Source organism: Acromyrmex echinatior, chromosome 2, assembly GCF_024713525.1.
Source record: "Acromyrmex echinatior isolate Ae372 chromosome 2, ASM2471352v2, whole genome shotgun sequence".
Classification (NCBI taxonomy): Eukaryota; Metazoa; Arthropoda; class Insecta; order Hymenoptera; family Formicidae; genus Acromyrmex; species Acromyrmex echinatior.
In genome coordinates this window covers 8221273-8240519 of record NC_141853.1, presented here as the reverse complement: position 1 = coordinate 8240519, position 19247 = coordinate 8221273, and the positions used below count along the sequence as shown (strand labels likewise).

At 38.2% G+C, this 19247-nt stretch overlaps 2 protein-coding genes across 14 annotated transcripts in view; both read right to left on the bottom strand.

Annotated features, from left to right (window-relative positions):
• The window catches only part of LOC147910446 (uncharacterized), a 29936-nt gene extending 11158 nt beyond the window's left edge, over positions 1–18778 (bottom strand). Inside the window, exon 1 of the mRNA XM_087402521.1 lies at positions 1–18778. This exon is cut by the window's left edge and continues 11158 nt beyond it. Within this exon, the coding sequence (XP_087258647.1) occupies positions 18431–18778 (348 nt within the window). The 3' untranslated portion in view covers positions 1–18430.
• The window catches only part of LOC105154273 (ELAV-like protein 3), a 44058-nt gene continuing 43552 nt past the window's right edge, over positions 18742–19247 (bottom strand). For all 13 annotated transcript variants that reach the window (XM_087402513.1, XM_087402510.1, XM_087402512.1 and 10 more), the window contains one exon: positions 18742–19247. In XM_087402513.1, coding sequence (XP_087258639.1) covers positions 18923–19247 — 325 coding nt within the window. In that variant the 3' untranslated portion in view covers positions 18742–18922.

Sequence of the window (19247 nt, the reverse complement as noted above, 5' to 3'; positions counted from 1 at the left end):
ATAAGTGCATAATTATTACGATTGTAACATCCATATAGCAGCTACCCTCACCAAGAATGGAGCAATCATATACATCGCAATCATAGTATATTATAATTCCTAGAATGCTTTTATATTGCAAGGCAAACAATATTATTACTCTGTTGTAGCAACCATAACTTTTTCTCTGTGTAAATAAAAAATTAAGCAAATTATATTATATAATATGATATTTAAAGAAATAATTGAGATAAAATCAATTTCATTCCAAATTTCTTTAAGTAATTTTTATGTCGGTCTTTTCTCCCGGGGATATCCCGACTCTTATCACATTATTTATCATATATTGTGATACCACAATCACATATTTATATGTTGCATCAATGAACGAACTGTGGATAAATAATTTTCTAGCGCACTTTCTGGAGCGAGTAATTAGTCGTGTGAGGCGGCTAATTAGACGGACATGTGAAGTCGATGAGCGAGTGTCGAGAATTTATCGTCTTTACATGTGTGCGTGATTAATTAATCCGTCTGTTCTCGTCTCGCGTTAATTCTCAATTGATAATGCGGAATTCCTCTCATATTTATAACTATTACATTTACGTCTAAAAAAAATTTCTACACGTTTTAATAATAAATAAAAAATATTCATTAATTTAAAAAATTAACAAAATTATTTCTAAAAAAAAGAGTGTATTCTTAATATCGGAATATCACACATTGTCCTTTTTATTATCAATTAAGGATTAAATCTCGCAGATAATCGTACACGCAAATTGATCAGACGATTTAAGAAACATATTAAAAAAAAGTCTTACATTTTTAAATCGCGTTATAATTACTTTCGTGACCATTTATTTATAATTCGTTCGTGTGCGTGATTAACTTTCCACGTTTCCCTATCTTTCTTTACGATTGATTAATGATATTTAATTAAACAGAGCGGAACTGCAATAAATTTTCAAAACGCAAGTCTATTTTGTAACATTATTTTAAAATGTTAAAAAAATTTCGTTAAAAGAAATTTTATATTGAAAGAAAAGATTGGTTGCTGCAACAATTTAGATAGTAAAAGCATAGCATTTTTATATGATTGCAGCAACTAGTTTTTGGTTGTAGCAGCAAATTTTCAATTGTGTTAACCTATCCACAATGTCAGTATATGATTTCGATAGGTTAACGCAATTAAAAATTTGCTGCTACAAACAAAAACTAGTTGCTGCAATCATATAAAAATGCTATGTCATATTTTACTATCTAAATTGTTGTTGCAACCAATCTTTTTTTTTCAGTGTACGACTAAATCTGAATGAATATTATTATTCTAACATTAATTTATTTTTTAAGAGAAATTGATTACATTATGAAAAAGTTATAAAAACAAACAATGAGTCACGAATTGAAATTAATTTTTCCATGCATTTCTAATAATTTGACGTTCACTCTTCTTCGTTAATTAATATTATAATTAGTGACAGGAAGAAATAATATCATTATTAAATTAAAAGAAATATTGAATAAAACTTATTCTTTTAAAGTGTGCGTGTTTAATCTTATATTCACTCCTTAATTATGTCCATCGATTGTACTTATCAGTATCTACTCGCCGGTTATAACAAAACGTGAAATAAATCTCCGTGTGGAAATTATATTGTATCAAGTAATGTGCGTGTTTGGAGTTCTTAGATCCTCGATGTCTCATTAATACCTTGATACTAATGACGGAAACAAAAGTAACGAATAGTACAGAAGTGCAAGTTATTTAAGAAATTGTATATATTTCGTCCAAAATGGCATAAACAGATCATTTGTCTATTTACAGTTACGATTATCGTTGGTAAAATACGGACAGATTTTTATCTCGTATTCTTCGGCGAACGAGGCGAGAAACAGTCTTACACTATTTTGCTTTCATTCGTAAGATCGTGCGATTGAAAGGAAATCATATTTTACTGTGCGCTTCAATTGTATTAATTTTTTCTAACATTCAACGAAAAGGAAATTCTCTTTCTTTTTCTTTCTCACTCTTTCGCCTCTCGCACTCTCTTTCTTGATTAAGAGCTTAACGCTAATTTTATTTTTGTTCATGATTCATTTGCTCTTTCTTGTTTTCTCACTCGTTTTTACCTTTTCTTATGGCACGACTTGTCCGTTTAATGACTGCCTATCTCACGACTAAAAATATCCAAGTAGGAATATTGCACTGCGTTAGCCTGCCTGACAATAATTTTTATGAATTATTATGAATACTTATACATATAACGTTATAATATCGTAATGGTAAAATTGCTGATAATTATAATAATAGGATAATTATAGTAATAGGAGATCGTCATGTGACGAAAGTGACGACAATTCGTCAAAGCATAGTTCGGAAAATATCAATCATGTCGGCGATCTCGTAACGTCTGGTAAATTATTAGCTCACTTATCTGGACGTTCTTCTTAAAATATAATTCGCACAACAAAAAAATCGATCGATTTAGTTCTAGAATGTTGCTAATACTTTGCAACGTTCTAATGTACTAAACATCGAAGATCCTTGGATAGCGTTAATGTGACACCATTGTGAAAAAAATATGCATTAGTATACTAGAAGTTTAATAGATGAAAATAAAAAATACAATATTTATATATTGTATTATTAATACTATAAATATTGTATATAATATACTATAATATTATATAATTAAGATAAATATGTTTTATGTGTGTGTGTGTGTGTGTGTGTGTGTATATATATATATATATATATACACACACACATACAATTTATGTGTAATATTTACTTAATTATTATTACTCAATACAAATTAATAAATGAATTGAGCAAACTCAATTAGATTAATTATTTCAATTTTCATCAGTTGTCTTTATTTAAAATCAAAGCTGACGCATATGATTTTGTTACATAATCAAGAAGAACGTCCGTAATTGTACTACTTTTTCGGATAATTTTTTTATACCAGACAAGAAACGGTCTTTCTCTCTCTCTCTCTCTCTCTCTCTCTTTGCTTTCATAACAATGAATTCCATCAGGTTCCATTTGAGTTACGTTGAATATATACGCCCTTTGCTATAAAGGGATATACATCTTTGGCGATAGTATAGTAATACGTTATATAATTCGAAATCGCGATAATCAAAAGCACATACATATATATATATATATATATATATATATATATATATATGATATTTCTCGCAGCTTTTGTACGTAGAAGATTAACGCGCCTGGAATGTATATATATGAACATTCTCGTCCGTCTCTATGCCACTGTATAATAAATAATACGAAGCGCCTGAATGTATATATGCAGATTAAAAATCTAGTTTCGGGAAAATTTAATTAAATAATAATTTAATTAAATCAAATATTCAGAGAATTATCTAAATAATTCACTTTTAGTTTAACAATCTAGTAACTGTAAGCATCAGAAGAGTTTTCTGCTGTTATCGTTTTTTAAATTTGTTTTGTTCGAAACAATATCACATAATTTAGTCTACTTGTACTTTTAACTCTTTAAAAAAAAGTAATTTCAAATTATGTAAAAAATTCATTTCGACAGCAGCAGTAAAAATATTCATAAAAGCTACATGGATAAATAAAATCCCTTTAAATTTTAATAATTATAACAATTCGATTTTCGGAGATACATAAGAGTTGCACGCAGTGGACTAAAAGAATGAATTACGAGATCATAGACGAGAAAAGGAAGTCTTTCTTGTCGCGCGAGAATCCTCAAGATTCGGATGGAATGTTTAAAAAACGATAGATATTGGCCTCTGATCTTATTTATACAACAAGCATCTCGCAAATACTCCGTCGAAAAAATTAAGTAGCCCAACCCTTCATCCCTTTTATCCCACCCTCCCTAATGAATCCTAACTCTTTCACAGTATTCTTTCTATACATTTTATACTTTATTTCTGTACTTCGCGATAATAAAACGATCGATTCAATGAAAACGCCGAAGTAATTGTAAGTTCTTATAAATAACAACGTTCTCTTTAGCTTCTATGCGATTATACGAGTTATAAAGATTCTTCGGAACTATTCTTTCTTTAGTTATTAATTCTAATTCGCGACACGCTGTAAGTAAAAAATAGTATCCGTTGTATTTTCATCGTAATTAGATTTCAGTGAGATACAACATGATGGTCGCATTAGAAAAAAATTGTCGGATCGCAATAAAAATCCTGAAAAAATTTGCGCAAACAGATTGTGTGTGTGAATATTAATTTTACACACAAGAGCGTGTCGGGAATCCAACCGAGGATTATCGCGAAGATAATTTTTCTCCACATATGCTTCGAAGATAATATTCCGCGTACGTTCAGCGTACATTAAAAAAAAAAAAAAATAAACCTAACTGCCTTTAGCTTATCACCTATCGTACTAAGTTGAATTTGAACAGTCGTATTTAATTCGCGTCATCAATGATACACTGATAGGGAGTAAAGGATCGCTGCCGGGCTTCCTCGAGATAAAAATACTCGGGAAGAAAGATCAATTGGCTTCTAATTCTCGCGTTGACGCTAGTAAACGTCCTGTTTTGAGTAGGCCTCATCTCTCGCAACTGCATACGATTAGAGTGACTGAGCTGGTCCCGAACCAAACCAGTCTGGACCAGTCTCGACCAGCCTGGTTTAGGAGACGGAGCGATCGTTTTTTTTTTCGATTTTTTTTTCAATCATTCTGAACGTGGTAAACTTCGTCAACAAAAAAAAAAGTTCGAGGGTAGTTGGAAAAAGAAGTTTTCCTCAAAGAGACCTTCCCGGTGTTCGTCGAAACTTCCGAACATGTTCTGTGCCAGCAAAAATGGCCAGTCGATATCAAGAGGAGCGCAGGACATGAAACTTCATTTTCCAGCTTTCCCCTTGGAGAGCAGCTTCGTCGAGAAGCTATCTTCGCAGTCCTAAAACGAGGTTCCTCGCTAACGCGTCGTCACGCGTATACGCGCATCGAAGTACAAGTAACTTCCTCTTATCGCACGAGGACGCTTAGTTCAAGTAGCTTAATTAGAAACGTGAAATTACGAACGTCGGTCGTTGCGAGATTCGGTAACAGTCTTATCGATGAGCGAGCGAGTCTCTCGGCGCCATCGTGATTCAGAAAAAAGAGAACGACCGATGCGGTTGCATCGTGCCTAATGTGGATATTAAACGAGATGATCGTGTGATTAAGTCTGCATTCTACTTAACGTTCGCAAAACTCGCGAACACCGTTTGTCCTTGTTTAACATCTAAACGACAAGGATGAAATGATTCTACGAACGTTGCGAGCGTTAAGTGGAACATAGCCTAAGTCGCAATGTAGCATATTTCGCTACTAACTGATCGCAGCTGTTATGTTATCGCACAAATATGCTTGCGGGTTTTCCTCTCGATGAGATTGATCGATCGTCAATTCGACTTAATTACCAACGAGATGATCATGTCAGATTTGCAAGAAAGATCGCAGCAAAATTATGATGATCCTTTCAAAACGATGCATGTGGTGAATCATTTATTATAGTGACAATCATGACAATTGGCGATGATCAATTTAGCCCATAAGAACGCGCGAAAACTGAAAAAATGTTTTTCGCACCCTGGCCACGAGAAGGACCCGAATTTTTTTCACGTAATAGAACATTATAGACCGGAAGAACTCTACCCTTCTTCTCTCCTTTCCTTCCCACCCCCCCGCGATTAATTGCGAAACCTGTCCCATTAAACGCACAACGAAAATCTTCGGGACGCCCGTTAGAAAATCGTTACACGAGTCTGCAAGTTTATTTTTTTGCGGTTTGGAAAAGAAGAGTAGCTTCTCCACAATTTTTTATGCACCAAATCCAAATTGGCAAGCAACAATGCTCTGTCATGTCAAGTTTATGCAAAAAAATGTAGTTAAAACTCTTCAAAAATACGTTTTTTACTATTTTTGAAAATTCCTCTGGTAAAAATGGTAAATTTCTCAAAATGTTAAAGAAATGTAAACGAAGAGATTAAATAAAACTCTCTTCTTAAATAAAACTTCATTAACTTTCCATTGATTCTTTGTGATTCCGAATATCAGAACATGTTCCCTGGACAATCCATAAAACATGTATGGAATGCTTTTTACACATTTTCAATAATTCATTTTCATCGTTCTTTCTCAAACACTCCATAAAACGTGTACAAAGCATTATATACGCTTTCCATATATTGCTCAGCATTCCGTTTACATTAAACTATCGTTCTAATCATGCTTGCCAAACATTTCTATTACGATCTATTAATGCTTTTTTAATTCAATTCATTTTAATCACTTTATTTTATATTTCATTTAAAGAAAAACTTTTTTTAAGGGTATTGCCATCAGAAAGATGCAGGAAGTTAAATTTCTCGCTTTAAAAGACCACATAGAATAAAAAGCATAGAATGAAAAAATTCTTCAGTTGTATTCTTATAAAATAATTTTTTAAAGCGATCCTAGGGTCCAAGATGGAAATGTAATACGTTTTTTTATGAAAAATATTACCAAATAAATAAAATATATTTTAAAATGTTTTCATACGCTTACCGAGGATCTCGTTCGCAATTCGTTTACATTCGTCGAAGAGCTCGACGATGGTCGATTTACATTTGGCAAACGTTCTATTTGCTTAGTAAAGAACTTCTCTACGCTCTGTTTACGTTTCTTTAACGATCCGTTGTCGCTTTCTTTACGTTCTGTGTTTCAATTTTTATTTCTTACGGATTTTGTTTATTCCCTTTCCTCCCCTTATACTTCCTTTACTCTTCAATTAACGTTATTGATTCGCTTTACGTTGTATTTTCACTACGATTACAGCCGACGAATCTGATGTACGAGAAATTTCTAAAAGAGCTCAAATTAATGTTTGTACTTTAAAATGCGTTTTTTTAAGAATTTCAATCCCATTTTTCTCGTACACTTGACGTGATGAAATATTTTTACTTACGGATTTGGATTAGCGCACATAAAATTAAAAGAAACGGTTTCTGTTTTTTAAACCGCAAAGCCATGCAAACCTGTGTTATCTTCGTTTATCTCGAAATTGTTCGTGTTTATATTCGCGCGCTTGACTTTCTGTCGTTTTTTTTTGTATTTTTATCCCGTTAGTTTAATAATTACATTTATATTCTTATACTGTGTACTCGAACGTTTGTATGTAAGTGTGTATGTGTGTGTGCATGTGACATTCTCGCTCCTCTCATACCTCCTTTCGCTCTTCCGCTTTTACTCTCGTTCGTTCGCTCTCTTCTCCTAACACCGTCAATCGTACTCCAAATTTTCTGTTTTTTTTCGCTCTCTCGTTCATCCTCGCGCAGTTATCTTTGTTCTGTTTTTAATATCACTATAGAGTTATCGTAATTAAATATTTATACACCCATTGACAGACTAGCTACCACGTTTTTTTTTGTTTCGTTTAAATATAGTTTCATAGATATCAATTAATTTAATTAATTAATTAGTTATTATAAGTTATGATAATTAATAATTAGAATAATCAAAACATGTACAGAAGATTATAGATTATCTCACTGTCTCTCTTCCCCTCTCTTTTTCTGCCTATTCCCATACTCTCTCTTTCATTCCCTTGACTCATGTATTTTCCTCTTTTGTCCATCTAATTTCTGTCTCTATTTCTCTCTTAATTCATCTTTTTTTGTTACAGAATAGTTACAGAGTAGTTACCAGTTTTTTTGGATCGTTGTGGCTCGTCTCAGAGTAATTTCTTGAGTACTTTAAATATTTTCTATCTCATTCTCTCACTCTTTCATTCTTTCACATTCGCTCTGATTCTTTCTTTCTCCTATTTGCACAGTATCCCCTTTCTCTCTCTTTCTCTCTCCCGCTTTCTTGTCTGTATTTTTTTTTAAATTAGTTAGTTTAGACAGTACATAAATACTTTTCATTTTTTTTTTCTTAGTTAGGCCTACGGTGAGCTAGAGTTGCTTTTGCTGTTCTCCACATTATTTCCGTTTCACGCACGATTCCGCATTCATGCACGTCGGAAATGCGTGCGTGCGTGCGTACGTGAATGCGAACGTGCGTGCACGCCCAAGTCCGCGCAAAAATCATATCCCACCCGTTACGCGTTACGCAATTTCATTTTCAATTACCTACCCCTTTCGTAAATATGTCGCCGATGCCGCAAATGCCGCTTGCATTCACTTTGTAAACACTGTTGAAGAAGCCAACTGTCTAAAAATTAAAAAATTTTTAACGCAGTTTTTTTTACATTTGACTCGCATGAAAAATAAATTGATATTTTGATACAAGAGGGTCGAGATAATTAATTTTAAAAGAAGATGCAGTCGTGATTTATGACAAAGCAACATAATTATTCGGAACTTTTAAAATATTGCGGAAATCAAAATGGAATCGCGGACGGTTAGAAAAATACATGCAAGGGCGGAATTCACGGAATTTGCAACAATTGTAATTAAAGTTCGTAACTCTCATTCTCTCTAGACGATGAAAAATTATCAAGCGATGAGAGGGTGTTCAGATCGGAAAAAAAAAGCTTGAAGTGGGCGATGTTTATTCGATCATCGATGACGGCGTAATGATGGCACACAATTGCAGAATGATATCTCTCTCTCATCAAGGATTATCCCTATACATTACCTACACCTGCTTATCCTTATAACACGAAGGAAAAAAAGGCGATCAATGATGAATGATGACAATGGGTGAATGAATCAATGACTATGGGTCTTGTAATAAATTTATTATGCCGCATTTAATGTATGAAATGGAATAATGATTACGAATGATCGCATGAATTTATGCGTGATAGTGAGCGATTCGATGAAACAGATCGTGGCATTTCGATGGTAATACATAACGACGCGATATGAGATGATCAAAGTGTCAGCGAATCGACGAATGAGTCTTTAAAGCGAAATCAAAACGATCCTAGGATGAATGCCACGATTGCGATAGATGACACGATGCGATTAATGACAATGATTTATGGACAATCTCGTGATTTACAACTAACAAACAAATCGTCGCCACATATTGGTGACGATTGTGCGTACTTTAGCATACAGCGACGCTGCTTCGACGTATTAGGAACGGTATCGCTGAAAATCTCCAGACGGATTTATCGTCTGCGAATACTCGTCGCATCTGTGAGTTCTCGGAATTGAGTTAAAAATTACGAAAATCACACTGCGATTTTCAGCGAGGCCGTTCACAAAACGATCCCATTGTTGGAATCCTTTCGATCGATTATCAGTATCGTGAAAAAAAGGAAACGAAGTCGGTTTCGTTGTCATTCGAAATTTCATTCTTAGCCCCGAACAATTAATTTCGTCAATATCAATGACTGCTCTGATTGCACTTAATTATATAATTAGCTTTCTCTTTGTTTAAACCGTTCGTACAATCGGCTTGTCTTCGACGAGGCGCCAGTTCACGAGGAAAGATAACGTTTTTTTTTTTTACTACAGCACCACTTTTAGATTTTCCCGGAGCTGCGCCTCGGCCGATCGATGGAGCTTTATATTGCACAGATGCAAGGCGAATAAACATCGCGCGCACTTTACGTCGATACTTCAAATTTATATATCGAGAAATATCAGCAATGGATATCAGAAAATTATGAAAACTGGTAAGGATGATAATATGAGTGATCGATGCGGCAAGTCTTCAAAATATATCTCCAAAGTAATAGTACAGGTGAGAAGATAGAATTAAGCAGACTTCTTTTATCAACGTCCACATTGCTAATATTTCCAAGGCGACCTAAACGCGAGTAAGGAGAAAGGATTCCACACAAAGAGTGATGGCAAATTTCGCCTATTTTTTTGGACCTCGAATTTCAAACTTTTTTTTATGGCAAATAGTATTATTAGATAAAATATTAATCCCAGTAAAATTTCAAGATGAGCATAGGTACGGAGATACAAGGAGGTGAAAGCACTCCGATCTGTGAGAGGCGGCGTCAAGTGTCACTTCAACTCTATTTATCTCGAGGAATTTTCATGCTAGACAAAAAACTAAGATCATATTTGAATCCGGCAAAAAAAAAATATCCATAAGAAACGATATGTTTCACTTCGTTAAATATATATTTTATTCCTTGGTATGGATACTTGAAGAGTTTCGTGTACTTTAATGGGTTATGAGAAACCATCACTTTCATTCCTTCATATCTCCGTGCTTATGCTCATCTTAAAATTTCTTTAGTATTAATGTCACATCATATAGTACTATTTGGCATAAAAAAAAATTTGAAATTCGAGGTCTAAAAAATGGGCGAAAAAACAGGTCTTTTTATCATCATTCTTTTATGGAATTTTTCAGTCGAATTAGCTGAAAATTTGATATGTTACAATTCTTGTCGTTCTCCATAACAGATAAAGTCTTCACAGGCACAACTCCCTGTAATCGTTTGATGACATCTTTACGAGATGTCATTTTTCAAAACAGGTTAATACTCAATATCTTATTTTCAACGAGCATAATACATTCTTATTTGAAAAATGACGCCTCGTAGAGATCAAATGGTTCATTATAGGGAGACTTCGTATGGAGACTTTTTATCAGGACGACAAGATCTACAATATATCAAATTTTCAGTCAGTTCCAAGTTCAATTTCCATAAGATTTGTGCAGGATCCTTTATATCATTAAAAAAAGTCCGTATTTCTTATAACGTGCCAAGGAATATGACAATTCACAATGGAGTTAACGGAACGTCCGAGCTCTTCGAGCACGCGAAGCGAACTCGACGCTTCCTCGATGCTCGATATACCACCGTTCGTTTCGTCACCGTACCGCCGGCTTTTTCCGGTTGGTTTGCTTTCCATCCGGCCGAGCCCCCTCTCATCCCTCGCGTCGCCCTGCCGAGAATACCGTTTTCTCCGCGAACAATTTCCGCGCTGTCCCATGAGAACCCGTCGTCGAAGTACGAGGATCCAGCGCCGATGGAATCGCGCAACTCGCGATCCTCGGGAATCCACGACGACGAGTACATCCTGGCCACTTCGCCGATGAACGAGCAATGGGAGATCCCCGCGACACCGTACTTCGAGTACTCTCGAAGTCGGTCGACGAGTCGATCGAGATCTGTACGATAAGACTCGCGTATATCCGGTTGAAATTCGCGACGACTCGCGGAGAGGTTCGCCTTATCACGCTCGAATACGGTGCCGCGAAAACGACCTAAATAATAACGTTGTTGAACCAACCAACGACGTTATTTCCACCCTTCTCGCAACAGTACTCGATTCCGACATTATCGCGCGCCGATCGTCGTCCGACAGATTGAGCCGCGTTTCGATTTTTCCAGCACACGTTTTCCCGTCTTCCGCAATCTCTGCCCTTTTTTCCTTTTCTCTCTCTCTCTCTCTCTCTCTTTCTCTCTTTCTTTCTCTCTCTCTCTTTCTCTCTCTCTCTCTCTCTCATTTTTTACGAGTATAAGAGGGTACGAGCGCTAGTTAGTAGTACAATAATATCGATAATGCGACTAATGGTTAAATGTAAATCGTTTAATAAATGTAATATCGTTCGTCCATCGCAGAAATCAGTTAGAAACCGCGAATGTACCGATCTACTTCGAGCCTCTCGTATCTCTTTCGAGATGTTCCGCAGGATGCCTTGAAATCCTGCCATCGGGAAAGACTACGGCGTCCCACGGGCGTGTCTGTGCGATTGGCGAGGTGCATCGAGTGCATCAGAGATTCGAGGGGATCGCATTTCAAGTGCACTGTTAAACGTATGTGCGTTTTTTATTTATTCATCTTATTATTCTCTGCGCTCTCTTGGCACTGGGCACAGATAAAAATGGCCTTCGCGACTGAAAAAGAGCCAATGAATTAAATTTAATGAAATTATTTCCTTATTTACAGAAATGTATTTCCTTCGAAAAATTTGATACGTGATATATAAATAAAACATATATCTGCCTCTAGATTATCTTTTAATAAAAAAATGAGAAGAGTTCCTATCGAATCGCGATACAAGGATATCTTTGCAAATCGCACAGAACAAGCCCGCGTGGATGCGTGCATGGTATATATGTACCGTGTGTATGCGTGTCTAGTTCCGCGTATTTATGTTCCTTCCCCTTCTCTGAAGTCGTCGGTAATTATCATACTCATTATCATCATCATCATAGCGATATAACTAACAACGATTATTGAGACATAAATACAATACACATAATGTATATCTAACGTATATATAATAATCGTATGTAATATTATATTTAAGTAGATTAGCGTGCTCATTCTCCCTTTCTCTCCCTCTCTTTCTCTCGTTCTCGCGCTTTCTCTCTCTCACTCTCACTCTCTTTCTCTCTTTCAAACTCGCCTCTCTCCATCCTTTCGCCTACGACGTTAATTCGGTCGACAAATCGTTGCGAGCGAGTCGGCACCCCTTAAGGGTGGGGTAGGGCTCGCGTATCACTCTTTAATCATTCGGTCGTCGCCCTTTCTTCTCATCGCATTTCGCTCTCCTCAACCTTGAATCACCTTGGTCCTCGCGTCCATGTTTCTCTTTTTTTTTTTCTTATCCCATCCTCATTATTATTTAACACCCCTCGCGTCTCGAGCGACGCGTCCCCCTTCGGACCATTCGATCGGGATCGAATCTAGAAAAGATGCTTCTCGGACTTCAAGGATCAACGAGTGCTCGATCGCCAATACTCGACGTAATCAAATACAAAGCTATCTTACTCATCTTCCGAATCATTCGTCATTGCGGAGGATACGCAAGTAACGCTACTCGACATTCTGCTGGACTCCCGAAAATTCGACTCCTTTTTATCCGACGTGAATCGCTCGAACAAATATCCGTGGATCGTCAGATGATTTTAAAGTCCTTTGAAACGGCAGGAGTAATTCGATGGTCGTATCCGGATGTCGATGTTGGATCGACATTGATTCGCGGAATTTATTTCGAGACTACAAATGGAAGTTTTCCAACAAGAGACACAGATGACACGATGTGGCACGGTGAATCGTTGTATCCTTGTTCGTCAATGTTAAACAGAGATGGGGTGATCACCGTGTCGCACAGTGTCGTTTATGTTAGAAAGCTCCCAATATCGTCCTCGCGAAGAATCCATTTCGCGTGTACACTGTCAGTATAACAAAATTCATATATTTATTTTTACAATATCGAGATCACCAAACGACTCGATTTTCTTTTCTTCACTTCGAATCGAGTCATCCCTCTACAATGCAATCGTTTCGATCGTAACTCTCTTTGGAACGTACATAATGTAAAATTCCGGGAGTAATAAATGGAATATTAATAAGACTAGCTTAAAACTTGAATTAGGATACGGCCACAATAGATGGAATAAGGAATTAGGAATAAAGATTTCAACTTATCAGAAATCGGATACACCGGAATACACGGTTTCTGATAGGTTGAAATCATTATTCCTTATTCCTTCTATTGTGGCTACACCATTACGCATAGTAATTTCTAGAATTCTAGACCATTCAACGCGCTGTCGTGAACGCCGCCAATATATGTATTGAAAATATTTTTAAAACTCTCATCTCGCACCAAGAGATGATGCGCAGTAGCATCTTTCGCGGATATACCTGACACGATCGAAATATCACCTCTAAAGATTTTTAATAATTAAAACGAGCAATTCGTCTTACCTATGGCGGCGTTCGCGACTATATTAATAGTATAAATAATTTATAAGTAATAAAGACGCTACGAACCAGGATCCATGAGCGGAGTCTCGTGCATCGAGGTCGAGCGGCTCGCCGTTATGTTTTTTTTTTACATCGCTATTACATCAGTCTGTAACTCGTGGAATGTCAGGAAGAGATCGTGGAATGTCGATGAAGGGAGGATGGGTCGAGAGGAAGGACGAATCGGCGATAATCGTGAAGAAGGTCGGGATGCCGGGTGAATGGCAACTGAAACATTTTTAATAGAAATAAAACAAACGACATTTGAACCAAACACAAATCAGTTTAATCCTTAAATAAAACATAATAAGTTGTTATGTTATTTAATAATTAAATAAATAAATAAATAGTCGGTAGTAAGTAGTAGTAGTAGTAGTAGTAGTAAGTGGTAGTAGTGGTGGCAACACAGCAGTAGCGGTAGTAGCAACGTAATAGTTATAGAGCGATTGGCAGAAAGTGGCGATAGTAGAGCAATGTTAAGTGAGCAAGTGAAGAGTGAGTAAAGTATTTCTTTATATCTTTCTCTAGTATTATTATACGAGAGTAAGTAATGAGGTGTTAAAGATTACACGTAGCTACTAGACAAAAGACACAGAAAATATACACGATCATAAGTAATAATAATAATGATAATTAATAATAATAATAATAATGAGACGATGACGATGGCAATAATAATAGTAATAAGAATAAAGTATAATCATAATAATACGGTAATAATAGCGAGAAGGAGAATAATTATTATAATGGCAAATGTATATTCGCATGTGTATTATGAAAGAAACGTCCCGAAAAAAACGGACGTCTCGCTGATACCAAGAGGATGCGTCGAAATATGATTCATCTCTCACGTATCCGCATGAAATTCCAGCTGTCGAGCTGTGGTCTCATTTTTCATGTGGTATCAGTACGCCATTAATTTACTCTCTATCAATAACGATCTATTAATATTCTATCGGTGCTCGCGTAACAAACACGCGAAATATACATCTCAAATTGCGAATAAAAATTACCGTTCGCTTGCGCGAATCAATCGAGGGAAACACCTCGTATATATATCTGCATATACAAACGCGTTTGCGCTGTATTGCTTACTGTATTCGTATAATAGTAGTTGCGATATAATTATGAGCGATGAAGGGGGAGACCAATCGTCGTTCGAACACCCTCTGATCAGCGAGTTTGCGCTTACGTTTACGCGGCGACGTTTTAATGCCTGCCGACGCTTTAATTTGCACTAACGTTCGAGATCCTGGCGCCACGCCGAAACCCCGCGTCCTTCATCGAGAAAGGATTCGCGCGTGAATCGGCGGTGGCTCTGAATAAATAAAGTAATGTCTTAGAAAAAAGAAAATCCACAACGTTCGTGGGAGTCGTGCGACTTTTCCGAGGGACAATATCATTCGTCCTCGCGTCTCCTCGCGACTCCCGGACTAGACACTAAGGTACTCATTATTAGCACATACATGTTTAAGTTTTTTTTGGTTTCCTTGACTAAATCTATCCTTAATCGAGTATCGCTTTACTCGCAATTAAGTACGCGTAATCCGCGTCCTCATGCTCGGCTCGCGCAATCCGGAGATTTATTATAGATCGTTTTCCGTTCAGAAGTCGTTTGCGATCGCCGGATCAAGGATATCTGCATATCTCTGCATTTGTGAAAGATCACTCGGGAGAAGTGACGGAAGCGGGTATGAAAAATCACTTTGATAACGTAATCTCTACGCTCTCATTCTCGAAGAGAATCGCCTTCGGTAAGCGATTTCTGAACTACTTACAATTGCGGAGAATCATTCCTTGAGCTGCGATCGCATAAAGTCTCCTTGGGACAACGATTCTACTAAAAGTGCTCGCAGCTGCGGAGCAATCGCTTCAGGATTTCGACTATGATATAATTACTGTCAATAAACCGAATCGATTCATCGTCATTCGAAAGGATGGCAACGATAATCGCACGAACGAGCGTGAGGATCTGGCTCGCCTGCTTCGCGCCATTTCACTTATCGTTAGCCGCGCTCGTCGTTGCGTTCGCTTTCAACTTCCCGGTGTTTACTGTCGTTATCTTTCTTTTATCTTTCTTTAAACGCGAAACTGCGCTGACGACGCGGCAACTTGCACATAGACTAGATGCGTGATTCCTTAATCTGACCTGAGATCGAACGTCAATCATTGCAATCTTGTCATTAATCCGTATCACATACCGGTCGCATGCACCGTCCTCGAAGTGCAATGAACGGGAGAGTTTTCTCTTTAAGAATTTCAAAGTTCTAAAGAGGTCCAATCTGCAAAGTGCATAATTTTTTTGTAATATCGGTATTTTCAAACGAGAACAACAATGTTCCATGACTCAAAGATAAAATAACGGATGTTGCAATATCCCTTTCTTCTGTCTCATAGAACAATATCATCGTTTTCTCTCGTTGTATTTATGCAATTTTCAATACAATTCGTAAATCTTTTCCAGAAACGACGAAACGTGCAATGCTAATCGACGACAAAAACCGTAATTAAACACGACACTCGCGATCGTACGCTCTGAATTATTATCTAACGTCTCACGTATTGTAAAGTGTAAAAGTTGTACATATATTTATATATGTAAAGATTAATTTTTAATTTTTTTTTTTTTTTAATCAAACAAGAAACCCGTTCTTCCTTTAACGTTATTCATTCCCAATATTTACGAAATCTCTTCGAAGGGAACTATAAAAGAATCGACGATCATGAAACTATGTAACATCTTGTAAAATGTCCTCTCGGACGGTGCATTCTCGCGGATAATTATCGAGAGTCAGAGAATCCGATCCTGCGAAAGCATATTTTTACTACCTAATAAATACGTCTCATATAAAAAAAAAAAAGAAAAAAAGAAAACGAAAGAGACACACTATATACGCGCGTATCATCGACACGTATGCGTGGCAATGGAGACCACCTGAGTTCTGACTAGCACGAAGTGGTTATTATAGTTACGCAGTTAGATCGCTTCGCGATCCCTCACAGGCCGTGCTCTCTCCCTTTCTCTCTCTCTTTCTACCCTATACCGAGCCCCGAGAACTGCTCGCGATCCTCCGGGGAGCCACCTCGCCCGAGAATAAATACGTCCATAGTGTCCATACGTCGATAATCAAACGGTAACATCCTAATTAAACTTACGGGGTTACATTAAGGTACACATCGTGCCCGCACACTGAAATCTGCTCCGTGCGATCGTACGAACACGTGAGTGCGAGCCCTGCCCCACAATACTTGGTTTACTTTTTTTCGCCTTTTTTCGATTAATATACCGGCCCCTGGCGCGTTTTACATTCTTAAATCCACAAAATCAATTTTACCCTTTTATCTCCCTCCCCCCCCCCCCAATATCTCCTTTCCTTTGCACTTCGTACCCTCACCGTATTCCCTATCTGTTTCTCTCCTGTTCTCATCCACACGACGCTAATACTCTAAAACTTATACATAAAACGAGTATGTATAACCACCTACTACTAAGCACTGTGTGTGAGTGTTTCTCTGAGATTTCATTCTTTTATACTCCCCTCTATCTTTCTTCCTTCTGTTTCTCTTGCTCTCTTTCACTCTCTCCCTTTCTCTCTCTCCCATCCGCTCTTTTTCTCCCGCATTTCGACGAGTTTTATCTCACGTGAGCGCGTTCCGAAATATATTCTCTTTTATGACAGCCTGCCATTCTTAACCGCGCGTTTTGGTGATCGTTCTACTTGTACGTGCAAGTGTATGTGTATGTGTATATTAATTGCGTGTCTGATGTGTGTGATTCAGTCTCACAGCCCGATATCGTCGTGACTAACCCGGTCATGGATGTACATTAAGTAGAAAAAAAAAAAAATAAAGAAAGATCGGCCGAAATGCCCGGCGGAGGCTCTCGACGCATCGTCAAATGCTAATCGAAGGGAAAGTCCTTTTTCTCTCTCTCTCTTTTTCTTTCTCTCTGTCTTCCTTCCTCACTTTCATACCTCGATCTTTTGCGTCTTCCTCTTCCCTCAAGCTTCAAAGCTCTTTACGAACTATCGTACTGTTTACACACGTATGATCCACAAGCATGCTTTCACGTGTACATACATATAAAGCGGCAATATGTATTTATAGAACTCGCGAATAGAACGCTGTGCGAATCACCTGTAAGACCTAATACGAATTTCGGTACGGCTCTTTTTTAACTAGTCTCTTTGTGTTATTCCCCTATCATCCCCGCGCGTCATCTAATCAAGAAAATTTACGCCTTTGTAACTAGGAATAAAATTTCCTACTTGGCATGATCTTGTAGCATGATTGTGGAGAAAGGTAAGATAAAGGCAAAAACGCGTTTCAATCTTTCGTCTTCCTTGTCAAATTTCTTACAATTTTACTTGTGTCAATAAAACGCCAAGGATGTTCCAAGACGTGTCTTCTTTTCATTTATGATTATGACCGAATGCAAGAACAGAAACCCGAAAGAGGAAGAGCGCAGCGAGGAAAAAAAAGGGGAATGAGAGGACACGAGAGGACTCGTTAATATCGCATCTTTTTTTCTACCCCCCTCCCCGTTATTTTCCTTCGAGCTTTCCACATGCACAGTCCACGATTACATATCGGACAGTCGAACGATCTAACCTACTTCTTTCTAATTATCTCTCGCGCGGCCTCCTTTCTATTTCCTTCATTCCTTCTCTCTTCAACCGTTCTCTCTCTTTCTCTTTCTCTCACACATACACACGCACACGAACGCAAGTACACATACGCTCAGTCTCTCTCTCCCTCTTTCTCTCTCACACACTCCTTGCAACTACACTTTTTCGCTCTGCTGGAGCTTTTTGCTGCCGGCTTGACGATTGTTATTGGGCTTGTTCTTCAGGGAGGTCTGCTTGGCTTGCGCATGCTGACGCTGCTGTTGCTGTTGATGCTGCTGCGTTGCCGTATTCGCTGCTCCCGAAACTGCCATCTCGATCGCCCGAGTAAGATCGTGTATGCGCGACGGTAGACGCTGAAGGAATGGCTGCCGTTGGCTTTTGACTCCTCCATGAAGGATGCCACCGGCGGTGCCGCCGACCCCGATGTGACTATTGATGTTGTTGCCAATACCGCCCGGCACCTGGCCAGGACCCCGCTTGTTGTAGAGGTGACCCGCCGGCATCGGTACCGGCAGCTGTACCACCGCCGCGGTACGTAGCAGCCGATGACGACGATGATGATGATGATAAGGCGCCGCTACCGCTGCCGCGTCCGCCGCCGCGGCCGCAGCCGCAGCCACCGCCGCCGCTGCCGCTTGTTGCTCGTCCTACGCCGCCTTGCTCTTGTTCGTCTTGAAGCTGACCTGGAGCACGCGGTTGCCCAGGGTGTACCCGTTCAAGCTCTGTATGGCCACCACCGCCTCCTCGTAATTGGTCATCGTCACGAATCCGAAGCCCTTGCACTTGTTTGTCTGAAGGTCGCGTATGACCTTGACCGATTGGACGGCGCCGAAAGGTCCGAACAGCTGCCAGAGCACATTCTCTTCGGTCTCGGGTGCGAGATTGTACACGAAGATGCACCAGCCGGCGCCGTTCATCGTGTTACCGGGCAGCATCGAGTTCGCGAGAAGGTCACCCGCCAGAGGACTGTAC